We start from the raw sequence: 17136 nt of genomic DNA, 5'->3' as shown, positions 1-17136 counted from the left end.
GGGGAGTGGGGTGTGTGCTGTTGGGAAGGCTGACGGATGCTTCAAGGGCAGTGGTGGAGGACATCAGAGTTGGGAGTGGGGCAGAATTCACTGTGGGTGATTACGGGGTGAGATTTATATCACCTGCCAAGCTTTAAAAGAGGCCGGTGAAGGAGATATTAGGGTCATGCTTCCTGGGAGGCTTGGGTTTGGGGTGTGGTTGACCTCAAACCCCAGAGGGGGCTGGGCAACAGCCAGCAAGGTACAGGCATTCACTACGCTACAAGTTCTCTGAAGGTGTGTCAGCTCCTTGCGGGACAGGGAGGGAGGTTTATTTGTTTCGCTTTGTTTGTTTTTATCCGGTAGCACCTTAATGTTTGTGCAGAGCTTGCTTTCTCTGCAAACGGAAAGGTTCCCAGGGAGCATGCTTCATGGAGGGGCTCTCTTCTGCCAGCACAGCGTTCAAGCCAGCACTCATCTACAACTGTAGATCCCTTTGGAGATCCTAAATGGAGCTGCTGAATTGTTGTCATGGTTACCTAGGCCAGTTTCCGAGGCCAGAATGTTTTTAAGGAGGGCAGCCCTGGGGTGGGTATCCTGGGTTTCTGAGTAGACAAATGATCCAAGAGAATTGTTTCCCTCTTCCTTCTCCCAAGCTTCTCCTCCCTAACCAGGAGCCTGGTGTCTATAGTGACAATTAGCTCCAGTCCAGCCTAAACCTACTGCCCATACTTGATTTAGTCTTAAAAGAACAGGCTGACCTAGCAGCACCCTGACTGTGGCCCAGGTCTGCCTCCTCCCCGTATAAAGCAACACGGGTTCCTGGATTCTGTCATGCTCACAGCTGCTTCTAGGCAAAAGACACTTGTGAAGTACAAGTTCTCTGCACTTAATATGTTAATAAGGAACTGATATTTTAAAAAACCTCAGCCCAGCACTTCACATGTAGCTCGTGTAATTTACTAACCTAGTGAGAGAGGAAAACATCATTCATATTTGGTCTATAAGGAAGTGGGGGCTCATAGAGGTAAAGCCCAGGGTTGTACAACCAGGAAGTAGAAGTAGAGGTGGGATTCAAATTACACTGTTGGGCTCCAGAGACAGTCCTTTTTCCCCCAAGTCATGGCTGCCATTTTAGCCACGGAGAATTGGTAGCTCCAAAAGACTCAACCATCTACTGGGTACTGAACATTCATTCATTCACTTAACAAACGTGTTCTGAGCCTGCTCTGTGCCGGACCCTACGCTGGCCACTAGGGGCACAAAGATAACCGGGTAAAACCTTTGCCCTTAAGAAATGAACCCACTGACAACTAGCAGTAATTTAAAGAGAGGAGTCTACAAGATGTTAGAGAGAGGGCAGTCAGGGCAACCATTCTGGAGGAAATGACACCTTGGACACTCTGGTGGAACCGAACCGGCAAGACTCAAGGTATGTCCCGTCGTGGGGAACAAACAGCAGACTAAGACCCAATCCCTATGCCCAAAGAACTCCAAATAGAATTGCAGAGGTAAGACTCACGGTCATGATAGAAGGAAAGAGAATAAAAATCACTGCTTCAGGCTCTAAACAGGCGTTCTACATGGAAGTGTTGGAGGATGGAGGAACTGTGGCAGAAGAAGAAGTTAGGACCATTCAGGGAAGGCTAATAGATATGAAATGGAAGCCACCTGTGTTCATGCGCTTCTTAAAAGTTTTTGACCGCTCTTTTTTTCCTACTCTGGCTCTACTGTGATTCCTTCTCTTCATTTTTCATTTCTCATTTCCTACTAAAGGGAAACACTTATTCATCATCTTTAGAGTGAGGCATTACCCTAGTCCCCGATGGCGGTCGTAAGTGGGAATGTACAAAGATGAACAAGACCAACGCTGCAGCAGCTAATGAATCACCCAAATGATAAGAGTTTGAGAGGCGTGAACTCCAAACAGCAAAAGGAATGAATTAATTCAGACTTGGTAAGGGGACTGTCATTCCAGATAGCGTCCACTGTCGTTGGTTTGTTGATTCATTTCTTCAGCATTCATTCACCCATGTCCTCCTATCCACAAGGTCCTCTCCTCAATGAGCCCAGGTCTGGCAGACATAAGCAGCCATTACAATAATGGGACAAACGAGCATGAGACACACAGGACTAATGGGCCATGGATGCTCGTTAAGAGAATTCAGGAGGCAGAGCTGGTAGCGTTTGAACTGATTCCTAAGATGAAAACAAGAGTTTACCAAGTGGAGAATAAAGAAAAGGGCATGTTAAAAGGCACCGGGAGGGTGTTTGGAGCAGCTTGGTGTGGGGCATTTGTTCGGAGATGAGGTGTTAAGATACAACCGCCCACAGAGCGGAAAGGCCTTGAATACCAGGCTAAGGAGTTTGGCCTTTTTCATAGAAAGATCGGAACAGATGAGGGAGACCGTAAGATTTTCGTGTTGGAAATGTCTCTCTGGTACGGTGTGGAGAGCGGACTAGAATAGGACGAAGAGGTCTCAACCACGTACGTTTACAGCAGCTGTATCTTTGCGCCTGATAGACTGCACCAAGTCTCCCAGATAAGCCACGCTGGGGAGTGGGGGTGGTGGAATGGAAGGTGAAGGGAGAGTCCCGCGTGAGGTCAACAAGCAGGACAAGGACGTACGCAGTTCCAGGCTCGGCACAGAGGCTGGGGAGACCCGCCTCCCCTTCCAGATCCCTCTGGGGCGGAGCTCGGGCCAAAGCACGTGATGCCCGGGGACCCACCTTTACTGTGGGCAGGCCTCCCGTTCATCCTTGGTTTTACCGGTCGCCACTCGGATCCGCAAGACCCTGGCTCTTTTTCTTAGTGCTCGAGGGATCCGTTCTCTTCCGTGCGTCCCTACATGCAACTCCTGCAAAGAGAGGGGAGGGGAGATAAACAGCGAAGGAATCCTGTGCCCACACTAAAGATGGCAACCTGCTGCGCGCACTCTGGGTGGGGGAGCGGGTTCCAGTCGCCAGGCCTCACTGGGCGAGGCGCAGACGGAAGGGGCGTCTCTCGAGGTAAGCTTTCGACCTTCCTGGGAGGGGACCGGAGCCGGGGGGCGTGGCCTCGTCCAAATTCTAACAGCTGATTGGTGTTTCGACAGGTGGGCGGGGTGCCCTCGGTACCCCACCCCTCCCTCTTCGAACCGGAAGTGTCTCTCGGTCTTTCCAGCTGGTTGTCATTTCACTCGGCTCGGTCCTGAGGAGAAGGACTCAGCCGCGGCTGCGGGACCCGGACACCGGGAGGCGGTGGCGGCGGCGGCGGCGGCGGCATCGGCGACAGCAGAGGAGGAAGAGGAGGAAGAAGGAGAGCAAAAGAAGAGCCAGGCGGAGTCCGCAACAACGACAGTGGGGACTGCGGGACCGGGGCAAAGTGACGGCGGCGGCGGCGACGACGGCCCAGCAACCGTGAGGAGAAACAAAAGCCTTCTAAATTATAGATTTTTTTTTTAATCTGAGGGAAAGAAGAGAGAGCACAAAGGGGGGAGGCCCTTTTCTTTTAGAATAACTACACTAGTGGGTTTTCCCTTTTTTTCCTCTCCCTGCCCCCCCCACTCCCCCAGCCCCCCCACCCCCCCTGCGGAGAATCGAACTGAGAGAACTGAACAAACCGCCCCTGGGTCCCATGAGGGAAAAAAACCCCGGAGCCGCAGAGAGGGGAAGAGGCCGAAACTGCAGGACCTTCCAGGTCGCCCCGTTGGTCCCCGCACCCCCGGGCCGCCAGCTCCCTGTCGTCGAGTCTCGCTAATCCTTGCTGATCGCGATCCCCCCAAGAGGGAGAAACGGGTGTTTCCAACCCCTTTCATGGGGGAGAGGAGGCCGGGGGGGAGCCCAGGAACAGCGACCGCAGCAAGATCTGCACCCAGAGCCTCAGGAACAGCCCCCGAGGCCAAAACTGCGCCCCCTGAAAGAGCAGAAACAGGACCGGGAACAGCAGAGACCTCCCTGCGATCATCTTTCCATTAGTCAATGCTGATTTCCTCTCCCGCAACCAGGAATTCACCTCCCGCCCCAGATAACCTAATATAATCTATATATATAAATATATAATATATAATGTTCTTAAATTATTCCTGATTTTTTTTAACCAAGCTGCCAAGAAAAGAACGTATTCTCCTCTTAGCCCTATTCTAATTTTTATGTGAGTGAATCTAAACTGCTGAGGAAGACCATATGTGATTGTTAAATTATATATATATATATTTTTACTCCGCGCAAGGCTTATTCTTCTACATCCATAGATGCTTGAGAAGCTGTGTTTTTGTCATTCATGTACATTTTCCTTTGGAAAAAGAAAGCGCCTATTTTACTAACCAAAGACTTGAGTTTTGCCCTCTTCGTTTTTATTCCCTCCTAGAAACAAGCCCAGTCGGATTCATGTCCATGTGTTAAGAGCCTTTTTTTTTTTTTTTTTTAGTTTTTTCTTTCTTTCAGAGACCAGAATTCCAAATCAGAACTATTTCGAGTGATAAGCTGCGATCTTTGAGCTAGCTATATAAATAAGACACTGCAAACAGACAACTTAAATTTCGGGTGGAGGACGCAAAGACGCGCGGGACATCGGGTTGCCCTTTTCTATCGTAAGATTCTGATCCTAAAAGTGATAAATGGGGGATTACGGGTTTGGAGTGCTAGTGCAAAGCAATACTGGGAATAAATCTGCTTTTCCAGTCAGATTCCATCCACATCTGCAGCCTCCACACCATCACCAAAATGCCACCCCCAGCCCTGCTGCTTTTATAAATAATAACACCGCTGCCAACGGCAGCAGTGCGGGGTCAGCTTGGCTCTTTCCCGCTCCAGCTACCCATAACATTCAGGATGAGATACTGGGGTCAGAAAAAGCAAAAAGTCAGCCACAGGAACAGCAAGACCCTTTAGAAAAGCAGCAACTCTCCCCCAGTCCAGGTCAGGAAGCCGGAATACTGCCTGAAAGCGAGAAGACCAAGTCGGAAGAAAATCAAGGGGACAGTTCTTCAGAAAACGGCAACGGGAAGGAGAAAATAAGAATCGAATCGCCAGTGTTGACAGGGTTTGATTATCAAGAAGCCACGGGGCTGGGGACTTCGACCCAACCCTTGACGTCTAGTGCATCGTCTCTTACTGGTTTCAGTAACTGGTCGGCAGCGATAGCACCTTCTTCCTCTACAATCATCAATGAAGATGCAAGTTTCTTTCACCAGGGAGGGGTCCCGGCTGCTTCGGCCAATAACGGTGCTCTGTTGTTTCAGAATTTCCCCCATCACGTCAGCCCTGGCTTTGGAGGCAGCTTCTCCCCTCAGATCGGGCCTCTGTCACAGCACCACCCTCATCACCCTCATTTCCAGCATCATCACAGCCAGCATCAGCAGCAGAGGAGGTCTCCCGCCAGTCCCCATCCCCCGCCTTTCACACATAGAAATGCTGCTTTTAACCAGCTGCCTCATTTGGCGAATAATCTTAACAAACCCCCCTCTCCGTGGAGCAGCTACCAGAGCCCCTCTCCTACACCATCTTCTTCGTGGAGCCCGGGAGGTGGTGGATATGGTGGCTGGGGAGGTTCCCAAGGCCGAGATCACCGCAGAGGGCTGAATGGAGGAATAACGCCCCTGAACTCCATCTCGCCTTTGAAGAAAAATTTTGCAAGCAATCATATTCAGCTGCAGAAGTACGCTCGCCCCAGCTCTGCCTTTGCTCCTAAATCCTGGATGGAAGATAGCTTGAACAGGGCTGACAACATTTTTCCTTTTCCGGTAAGATTATGTTCCATTTATAGATTAAGATGAATAAGGAAATTGCATGGTGTAGTATCTGTTTAACTAAAGAGAGTTTGAATTGTTCATGCGCATATCAGAACTCTTCTGAGAAAATGAGCTAATTACCAGACGTTATTTTGGCAGGACAGGAGTATAATTTGGCACAAAATATTCAGCGGTTTCTTTGGGAAATTTCTAATTGTAATCTCCCCCATAGATAATAGTATGAATTGGCGTACTTATGAATACCAGATAGCTAATGATGTCACAATTATTAACTGTAATACCTTTCTAGCCTGACAGGATCAGCAGGGTTGGTTTTTTCCCTACTTTTTTAGGTGGGAATAAATAATGTATAGATACAAGTGTATTTCACTGTGGAAACTGATGATCATTTTCTGCCCACGTGAAGTAACTAGATGACAGAATTCATGTTTTTCCTCCACTGTAGTGTAGGGTAGTGATTCAGTGAAAACCAACTATTGAATTATAGTTTTCTCCCTGGTTACATTTTAAACCTGGAACCTCTCTGAACCTTGCAGTGTGAACAGTCTGAATTCATCAATTCAGCAATTCCTCTTAAACCTCTTTGCAAATTCCGGCCTGCCCTGTTCAGTAAGGACTGGTACAGAAATGATCTAAATGTTTTCTTCATCCCCATTTATTTTCAAATACCATGAAACTGTTGATCTCAGAGTGACTCTTTCATGATGCCTTTCATCCATTTGTTTATTTTCCAGTGTTAACACTAGGGGTGTAGATAAACCGTTCCTAAAAATAGATCCAGGCAAAGATCACTTGTCTTTCTGGCCACCAGTGTATCTTTACTCTGTAAGAGTCACATTGTTTGATGTTTTTGAATTAATGAGCAGCCGGTCTGGTTGACAGATACGACATAAAGGGAATTTCATAGTTAATTGAGCATCAGATGCCCCACTAAGTTTGTGCACTTCGGGGGTATGATTGTTTATATGTGTTTAGGAAATTTATATGGGATGATAAGCTAACACTGAGTCAGGCCTCACAATGACCCCACAAGGTAAGTTCTATTGTTATCCCCATTTTGCAGAGGAAAAAATTGAGTATCAGAAAGATATAACTTGCGCAAAAGCACACAGCTGATTCGAGTGCCAATTCTAGGTTAAAAAAACAAGGATTAAAATACATGTCTGTATACCTGTGTATGTACATATGTGTGTATGTACGTTGTGTGTGTGTGTATATACACATGCATGCACCACAGATAGAGGGTTATTGTAGAGACGTTTCTGCAAGGGCTAAAGCAGATTACAAAATAGTTGCAATGTCCCCAAATATGATGTCAGCACAAGCAGAATTATCTGTTTTGATTAATCATTTGCTTAGTGGGAGGGGAAGTTTGCTAAGAGAATCCTATGTCATTCCAAGGAATTAAATGTCCCTTCCCTGAAGGATTCAGGTGTAACAGTTAGGATGTATCTTAAAATATTCCATTAAGTTTATTTTAGAGTTTTAAACTTTTTTTTTTTTTTTTTTTGCCTAAGTATCAAAAAGCTGTTGGCTTTTGCTTTTATAAAGGATTCTTTACTCAAAACTGAAGAGCAGTTATCTTGTGTTAGTGGTTAGGTAAAAAAAAGGCTCTTTTAGATATTGGCAATTTCATGAAGTCTGTTTTTAAAAAAGTTGTTTTAGTACTCTTTGGAACATAAATTTAAAGAAAATGTAGTGCAAAGGTGACTTTTATGAATTATTCGTATGTTGCTAATTTTTAGATCTGAGATGGCATTCTGTACATTTCAACTGATTAAGATTGGTTCAGAACTGAATACACTTTATTTTACTACTATACAGTGACAGAATGAACTTATGTGACCTCATGCTTTATTTTCTGTTCTCAGTTTACTGATTTTTGATAAAGATTTGCTTTGGAAAAGTAAAAAATTCGGAAAATGAATAAACTATACATATGCACATTATTAGTATTTTGGGGGGGCTAATGGAATGTGTTTAACGTGAAATCTTTCGGTTCAGTTGGAGGTGTATATGAAATAATAATAGAATAGACTAAGATTGATCCTAAAACTAACTAACTAGGAAACTAACTCTTCCCTTAGGATTGTTGTCTATTATGCTGAGGATGGGAAAAAGGATGAGTCAATATACTTGGCTCAAATATGGTAGGATTAGAAAGTAGATTGTTGATTACTGCTCACCGTCCCCACCATTTTTAGGAAAGGGAGTGGGGTTCAGGGAGCCAAGAGCAAGTGTGGTGGTGATTTGAAAGTCACAATAGAAACAAGGGATTTTAAAAAATCCTAATTGGGTTTTGAAAAAAAATCACACGAAGTTAGTAAACTGACTACTGTAGTGCTTACTTAAATGAATGTAGTTCTGTGTGTGTGTGTGTGTGTGTGTGTGTGTGTGTGTGTGTGTGTATTTTAACAATTACTCTTTTGAATTGGTTTTTGGCAAAAAAGAAAAAATGCCATTTTGGGTTGGTATGGATTGCTTGGTTAAATTTAATATGAAAAACTCAAAGAAACACTTATTTGACTGGGAGCCTGGAGACCTAGGTTATGGTCTTGGCCCTATCAATATCATAGCATTTGGGGACCTCGGTTTCTCCATAAAATGTGGGGGATGATGGAGGTGATGCCTAAGTTCCTTATGATCCTGAAGTGAGCTACTGTGAAATTGCAATTGCTGCGACCACAACCACACTCTTTCCTAACCGCTGCCATTTTTGAATTTATTACCCTAAAAGCTATTAATTTTAGGAAAGAAATTTTATAGATATTAGTAATTCAGTTTCAATGGCTATTGTCAAGAATTCCTAACGTGTTGTGTAGAGATCTGGAAACGCACCACAGAAGTTACAGGATCCAGCTTACATGGCCACATTACAGTGTTAGCATTCAATCAAAGGCCAGCATGGTATTGTTTCATTGAAAGGAAAGAATTCACCCGATACGGAACTAACACCAGGCAATGTTTGTTTTAACTTGAAATAAATCAGAATGGTTTTCACATTTGTTTAGTGCAGGTTTGAGTACGTACGGTGAATTGAAATTGAGGGTAATGTCTTCAGTTAGTTTTTTTTGGCCAGCCTTAACATTCTCTTTTATCCATGTTTGCGGAGCGAGAACAGAGATTTCAAATATGTGAATAATCCTCTAAATAACTGATATGGCAAGGCATTGTATTCTGTGAATATTTTTTGTATTACAAAAAATAAGGTCTTTTTCTAGTTTTTTGTTTTGTTTTTGCTTAGTTTAAAGCTTTAATTAATACGACCTCAAATGACATGCCTCAAATCCTGTTTTCAGATACCACTAATGTATATAATTATATATACCTGATATAATTATATATATTGTATAATTAATATAATAATAGCTAACATGCTTATGGTATTCAGTTTTACATATATTAACTCATTTAATTCATTCAACAATCCTATGGGGTAGAAATTATTATCACTTTTCAGACACAAAATTTGGCTTTTAACCAGTATACCACAGTGCCTCTTGACATAAACATAATACAGGTTTTGGGGGAGAATGCCTCCTAGAAGCAAGTAAGATGAGAGGAAAAATTTTATAGTTTGAATGGTTGGTACATGCTAATCAAAAGATGTCAGTTTTGAAAGTGGAAAATAATATAAAATAATAGAATATACTTCTCAACTTTAAAATGTTAAGCTTAGATAATATTCAAGTCAATTTTTTTTTGTTTATTTTTAGTATGTACTATATGTCAGGCACTGGCATAGGACTTCTCAATCCTATGAGGTTTGGTTTTATTGTCCCGATTTTAAAATGAAGAAACAAGGTCCATATTCATGTGATTAAAGGCATGATTTGACTCTTACATTAAGGAGGAAAAAAAAAAAATTCCTGGTCCTGCCAAACACATCCTGGAATTTCAATGTCCAAACCAAATAATATATTGGGGCACTTGCCAATAATTATATTTGAATACAGCACTTCTTGGGAGAGGTGCCTATTTTCTGTCCTTACAGGAAAGTAAAGGAGAATTGTATAGTATATATTCTGATACTCTCTTATCTTCAGCTCAGTTATACTCACACCTCCATTAGCCAAATACCAGCAAATAGACAATAAATAAATAAATAAATAAATAAATAGGCGGGGGGGGGGGAGGGGGTGGGCAAAATCTTTCCTAAAGACCATCCTAAAACTTGATAGGGAGACATTTTGGGATTTAGAGCCCATTTGCTTTTACTTAAGACACAGTCACCATGGATTTGTCTTAACCAGGCAAATAACTCATGTCACTTTAATAACTCTGCTTGTGTTGTAAGTTTATTGATCCTTAAAATGATATATGGCATCTTATATTGGAAAACAGAAAGTTACTGCATTGCTTCACTTCTGAAAGTCATGGTGAATTATTGCAGTTGTCTAAGTGCAACCTCATTACAGTTTTGGTTTTTTAATAGCGTCCTGGGAGGGTATCTTTGTACAGGAAACATTTTCTATTACTTTGTATTTCTTCATATTAGAAGAAGGAAAATTCATTTTTTAAACTATAAAGTATGGGTTGGATTGTTTTGGCTCCAGCAGGATTGAGATATTGGAACAACTTTGGAAAAAGCCTACCAGATACAATTTTGTGCCTTTTTGTAGAAAACCTTTCAACTAGGTTTAATTGCTTTTCTGATGGAATCAAAACTTGGGCAGGGTAGAGTGGTTTTTTTTTTTATTATTTTTTTTGTTGTCTTCACAGAAGCCATGGAGTGTGATCAACACATTGTTCTATGTCTTTCAGGAAAAACCTGTTTATAGCAAGCCTCATGAACTTGGTTGTTGCTAGCTGCAACTAGAAAGATGCTCTTAGTTCGTGGGTTTACGCTTTTGAGAATAATTCTTGTTGGTGTTCATGAGAAAGAATGGAAAAGTAGTCTTAAAGTTAACATATGCCTCGTTTAAATTTAACAGCCCGTGTTTATTTTTTTAAGAACTTTATCTTGCTGTAAGGAAAATAAGCTTGAAGATCCATTATCACATATTTTCAACACTACATTGTACTTCAGTTTTTGGTCCCAGCACAGATAAGATAATGTATAGAATTAAGGCAGGGAGCCCGTAACATAAGCATTCATTTTAATATTTCCTGACAGACTCATTTTATATTTAATTGTTCAGAGAAAATTGCTCTTGCAGAAATTAAAGTATGTTTTCACCGTGATAAATTGATAGCGATGTGTAATTTTTTAACTTCAAAATTAGTATAGGTTCTCATCACATTTTATGTTATTGAAACAGAAGGGGTTCCACTTTCAGGGTTTCAGAAAATTCTTAGTAGCTAGAAAGATAAAGGTACAGTCCTCTTTTTAATCAGTTTTTGAAGGTGAAACTTGAAAAATTATCGAGAAAGCCTATTTTATGACGCCAAACAAACACGAAGTAGAGTGAAGCACAGGCTCTGGTTCTTAGCAAAACAATGAAATTACTTACAATTATGGTATCTATGAAAGACTTTTAACAGTCCTTTGTACCGCCTCTCTCATGCTATATATTTTATTTACGTTTTACTCCTTTTGCATGAGCTAGATGCAATCCAGGACAGATAAAACATTTAGCAGAATTATCAATTTTCTTGAGAAGTTTTATAATTGTGTATACGCTTAAAATTTCATTAGGATTGGCAGACTGTATCTTTCAATACTTTGAAAAATTTTACCTGTAGTTATTTTGAGCAATTTAGAACATTTCATTGCCTTTGTATACATTAAAGGAGACTGTTTCAAAGGAGAATTTGTGATTTTTTTGGTAAGAGATAGGAAAAGGTACCAGGGATTTGAATTGGGTATATTTTAGCATTTATTCTGGAATTCAGTTTTGTTTTGTATATTTTAATTTATTTAGCACATATTTAATGAGCACTTCCTATGTTATCGACCAGGGGCAAGACTAGATGTCTCATAAAAGTTGTTTTGGTTTGATTTATAATTTATTTCTGATCTGTGCTAGTCCCTGAATGATACTAAACATACTTTTTTTTTATCTCATTATAAATAAAATTGGCAATTGATAGTTTCAGGTCATTTTAATCCATGAGCTGTTTTAATTTTTTTTAATGTTTATTTGAGAGAGAGAGAGAGAGAGAGAGAGAGAGAGAGAAGTGAGAGAGAAAGAGAGAGAGAGAGAGAGAGAGGGAGGGGCAGAGAGAGACAGAGACACTGAATCTGAAGCAAGCTCCAGGCTCTGAGCTGTCATCACAAAGCCCAACGCAGGGCTCTAACTCAAGAACCAGGAGATCATGACCTGAGCTAAAGTTGGACGCTTAACTGACTGAGCCACCCAGGCACCCCTCCATGAGCTGTTTTGAACTTTAAGGCAAATTAAGAGATCCACCTTTAGCTATAACAAAAGCAATGTGTTAATGGTATTTTCAAATATTTTGTTAATGGTCACATTTATAAATATATGCTTGGGTGCAACATGTGCTTATTTAAGTTCTGTGGCAAAATGGCAAACTTTAACCTATGGTTAACAGAATTCAGGCCTTATGACACGTAAAGGAGAAAACTCCATCAGCCACTTACAGGTCCTCTCTCATGTTTGCAAACTGAATTAATAAAAGTTCAAAGTCTTAAGCCATGCCAGTACTTTTCATATTTTAGAGTATTTCATATTTTAGAAATATTAGAGTATTTCATATTTTAGAGCAATTTCTGTTTGCTGAACATTTACCAGAAATATCCCAATCATTTTTTTTATAGATCTAAACTACATTATAGTTAATCCCTCAGTATTATACATTTTAAAGCCATATTTATATTTAAATATTATGTAACATACTTTTAATAGTAGTTCTTCCAGGTGTTTTTGAGGAACTCATCTGAGTGCTCATCAGTAAAATAGCTGTTATTTTACATCTGTAAGAACCTTTAAAATAAAAGTCAACATAAGAATGTTGCTATTCAGAAAAAGCTCCTAATTATAGTATGGAAGTCAGAGCTGGGTTCCAAATATGGCTCTGCCACTTACTGTACGACCTAGGGCAAGCTACTCAACCTTCCTGATCCTTCATTTTCTCATTTGCTTTGACAGGTGATCACATAGAAATATTGATTCAATTGGGCGCCTGGGTGGCTCAATCGTTTGGGCGGCCGACTTAAGCTCAGGTCATGATCTCGCGGTCCGTGAGTTCAAGCCCCGCTTCGGGCTCTGTGCTGACAGCTCGGAGCCTGGAGCCTGTTTCAGATTCTGTGTCTCCCTCTCTCTGACCCTCCCCCATTCGTGCTCTGTCTCTCTCTGTCTCAAAAATAAATAAACATTAAAATAAATTTAAAAAAATATTGATTCAAAATCTTGCAATTAGCATGTCTTCTTAAAATATGAAAACCATTGTATAACTTGTGTCTGGTAATTTGAGCTTAATTTTAAAGAAGACTTTCATAACCCAAACTATAATTTTTTTTTTTTTTTTAACGTTTATTTATTTTTGAGACAGAGAGAGACAGAGCATGAACGGGGGAGGGTCAGAGAGAGGGAGACACAGAATCTGAAACAGGCTCTGGGCTCTGAGCTGTCAGCACAGAGCCCAACGCGGGGCTTGAACTCACGGACCGCGAGATCATGACCTGAGCCGAAGTCGGCTGCTTAACCGACTGAGCCACCCAGGCACCCCAAACTATAATTTTTAAAAAGAAAGTCACCGTACTTAAATGATAGTGGAATTCAAAGCTAGATGATGTTCTCACTTTCTTGAACACTGCTAAAAAAATTATTGACTTTTTTTGGTCTCTATTTTGGCAAAGTGTTTTCCCTCGTGACTTTTAAATTTTTTATTAGGAAAAAATTAAGCATATTCAATAGTAGACAAAATGGTATAACAGAGCCCCATGTACATGTCATTGGGCTTTAACAATGATCAACTCGACAGTCTCCTGTATCTTCTTATGTTATTTTCATGTTATTTTATTTTATTTTTAATTAATGTTATGTATTTATTTATTTTTGAGAGAGAGAGAGAGAGAGAGAGAGAGAGAGACAGAGTGTGAGTGGGGGAAGGGCAGAGAGAGAGGAAGACACAGAATCTGAAGCAGGCTCTGGGCTCTGAACTGTCAGCACAGAGCCCAACGCAGGGCTTGAACTCACAAACTGAGATCATGACCTGAGCCGAAGTTGATGCTTAACCGACTGAGCCATCCAGGTGCCCCACTTTTCATGTTATTTTATTTTATTTATATATTTATTTTTATTTATTTATTTTTTCAACGTTTATTTATTTTTGGGACAGAGAGAGACAGAGCATGAATGGGGGAGGGGCAGAGAGAGAGGGAGACACAGAATCGGAAACAGGCTCCAGGCTCTGAGCCATCAGCCCAGAGCCTGACGCGGGGCTCGAACTCCCGGACCGCGAGATCGTGACCTGGCTGAAGTCAGACGCTTAACTGACTGCGCCACCCAGGCGCCCCCCACTTTTCATGTTATTTTAAAGCAGTTTCCAGATAGTGTATCATTTTAACTGTAAATGCTTTAGTATGTGTCTGTAAAAGATTAGGAGTTTGTTCCCCCCCCTCCCCACCACAGCAACAGCAGCAACAACAACAACAACAACATTTCATGGGTGTTTTTAAGCCAAGATAGTGAGAGGGGCGCCTGGGTGGCTCAGTTGGTTGAGCATCTGACTTCAGCTCAGGTCATGATCTCGCGGTCTGTGGGTTCAAGCCCCGCGTCAGGCTCTGTGCTGACAGCTCGGAGCCTGGAGCCTGCTTCGGAGTCTGTGTCTCCATCTCTCTCTGCCTCTCCCCTGCTCATTCTCTGCCTCTCTCTCTGTCAAAAATAAATAAACTTAAAAAAAAAAAAAGAAAAGAAAAGATAGTGAGAAACTGAAGCAAGGCCCACATTCTGTTGCACCTGCTCAGCTTGTTTCACCACTCAAGCTGGTGCTAATCTCTAAGGAAATCACTGCTGGCTTCATTTCCTCCCTCTGGGCAGAGAAGGGTGTTGGTAGTCACTTGGCTATCAGGAAAAAAAGAGGAGAGATCCAACAAAAATGCCAAAACATATCAATTGATGACTGAAAATTTGGGAGAGGGTGGTCTAGTTTTTTTCTATCCACCTTATACTTTCCCCAGGTTCAGGCTTCTGTGGACTTGTGAGAAGGATCTCTGAAAGGAGAGAGAACAGAACACGACTGGGAGCTTTTGGGGTGTATTTTTGTTTGTCTGTTTTTGTTTTTTAAGAAGAATTTAGCGATTTGGGGCTTTTGTTGGACTGCATCAGATTTTTTCACCTCTTGCAAATGTCTGATACTTTCAATGGTCCACGCACTGGGAGTACATGACCAAGGCAAGCAGACTTCTTGAAGTGTACAGTCTGAGCCAGAAGTACCTTCTGCTCAGGAAACTCTGGGGAGCTAAGGATATGGGGGTGGGAATTGTGAGGGCCCAGAAAGGCTGACACTGGGCACAGGCTGCTTTTTGACATTGCTCTCAAGGTTCCCAAAAAAGATGTCGTGGGTTATAGGACACGGGCCTCAGTTTAGGAATAAAGATTGTGCATTTGGGTGACCATTTTCCTTGCTGACTTAGGACCTGATCCGGCCCAGCAGACATGGAACAGAGGAACTCTGATAGGCAGTAAGCTTCCAAAGGCAGAGGAAGGGCCAGAAGGGGCTAAATGACTTCATTCCTTAGTGTTGAGTTTTAGTAGTATTTACCTATTTTCCTTAAGCTAGTGACTTCTTGCCCTGAGTAGTTTATTAAGTAGGAGAAATATTTTTTTCCATTTCAGTTTCCTATGAAAATGCGCTACAGGAAATAGCACAGCAGCTGAATTATTCAGATATAACAGTTCCTAATTTAGTATATTACTTTCAGGCTCTTTTGCTATTTCACTAGAGAGAGAAGGGGCAGAAAGACTGTTTATTGAATAGATCCACTAACGACCGGGCATTTTGCACAATCTGTTCAGATACCTTATCTTTTTCCTCACCACGATTTATTATCTTCATTTTGCTGATGAAACCAAGGTTCACAGATGCTGTGGCATCAAGATCACTTGTCTAGTAAGTGGTCATTTAAACTCAGGTCTGAGAATTTTTCCAAAGAAGACATCCAGATGGCCAGCAGACACATGAAACGATACTCATTGTCACTCCTTATCAGGGAAATACAAATCAAAACCACACTGAAATACCACCTCACGCCGGTCAGAGTGCTAAAATGAACAAAATCAGGAGACTGTAGATGCTGGTGAGGATGTGGAGAAACGGGAACCCTCTTGCACTGTTGATGGGAATGCAGACCGGAGCAGCCGCTCTGGAAAACAGTGTGGAGGTTCCTCAAAAATTTAAAAAATAGCATTGCTGGGCATTTACCCAAGGGATACAGGAGTGCTGATGCATAGGGGCACTTGTACCCCAATGTTTATAGCAGCACTCTCAACGATAGCCAAACTATGGAAACAGCCTAAATGTCCATCAACTGACGAATGGATAAAGAAGATGTGGTTTATATATACAATGGAATACTACCTGGCAATGAGAAAGAATGAAATCTGGCCATTTGCAGCAACGTGGATGGAGCTGGAGGGTATTACGCTAAGTGAAATAAGTCAGGCAGAGAAAGACAGATACCATATGTTTTCACTCTTATGTGGATCCTGAGAAACTTAACAGAAGACCATGGGGGAGGGAAAGGGGAAAAAGAAGTTACAGAGAGGGAGGGAGGCAAACCATAAGAGACCTTGGATACTGAGATCAAACTGAGGGTTGATGGGGGGTGGGGGGAGAGGGGAAAGTGGGTGATGGGCTTTGGGGAGGGCACTTGTTGGGATGAACACTGGGTGTTGTATGGAAACCAATTTGTCCATAAATTATATTAAAAAAATAATAAACTCAGGTCTTAGAATAGAATAGACTTTAATTATTTCTCTCTGCCAGGCAAGGTGAGAATGAACAAATAGTCAACAAAAAGAAGGGGTCTGTTGACCTAGGAATGACTAATCAAGTCTGGAAAGGCAGCCAGCTTGTTATGTAAATTCAGTTAAGTGGTGACAAGAAGTGTTTACCATTTCAAGGATCTCTAATGCTCAAAATGAGTGTGGTTTATTTAGTGAAGGTGGAATAAAATTTTCTTCTCAAAGGCTTTCTGGAGAGATCTGATTCATCAGTTCACATGGGAGCAAATGGAGCTATTGATCCAATCAGAATAAAACACCAACGACATTCACTCATTTAGTTATAGTTTTTTATAGGGAGCATTTGGTAGCCTATGGTCTCTTAAGATTCTGCCTTAGTTATTAAGCTGTCATTATGAGAAAGTACTAATGGAAGAGGAACCATGTGAAGAAATATGAGATGATCCCTGAGTGTGGTTTCTTCTCCGGCAGATGATTACCTCTTTGACTTTAACCTCTGACACTTGTTCTCTGCATTCAGGCCCTGTATATAGCAAAGGACTTCATACTTGCTG

General features: G+C 41.8%; 1 protein-coding gene across 4 annotated transcripts in view; it reads left to right on the top strand.

The window, feature by feature from the left end:
* The first annotated feature begins 3145 nt into the window (after positions 1–3145).
* The window catches only part of CPEB4 (cytoplasmic polyadenylation element binding protein 4), a 66723-nt gene continuing 52732 nt past the window's right edge, over positions 3146–17136 (top strand). For 2 of the 4 annotated variants that reach the window (XM_015072700.3, XM_015072698.3), the window contains exon 1: positions 3146–5702. In XM_015072700.3, the coding sequence (XP_014928186.1) occupies positions 4578–5702 (1125 nt within the window). In that variant the 5' untranslated portion in view covers positions 3146–4577. The remainder of the gene's footprint in view (positions 5703–17136) is intronic. The other 2 variants (XM_015072701.3, XM_015072699.3) reach the window with 1 other exon arrangement.

Source organism: Acinonyx jubatus, chromosome A1 (assembly GCF_027475565.1).
Source record: "Acinonyx jubatus isolate Ajub_Pintada_27869175 chromosome A1, VMU_Ajub_asm_v1.0, whole genome shotgun sequence".
Taxonomy (NCBI): domain Eukaryota; kingdom Metazoa; phylum Chordata; class Mammalia; order Carnivora; family Felidae; genus Acinonyx; species Acinonyx jubatus.
The sequence above is the reverse complement of the archived record's forward strand: the minus strand, read 5'-3'. Positions and strand labels throughout refer to the sequence as shown.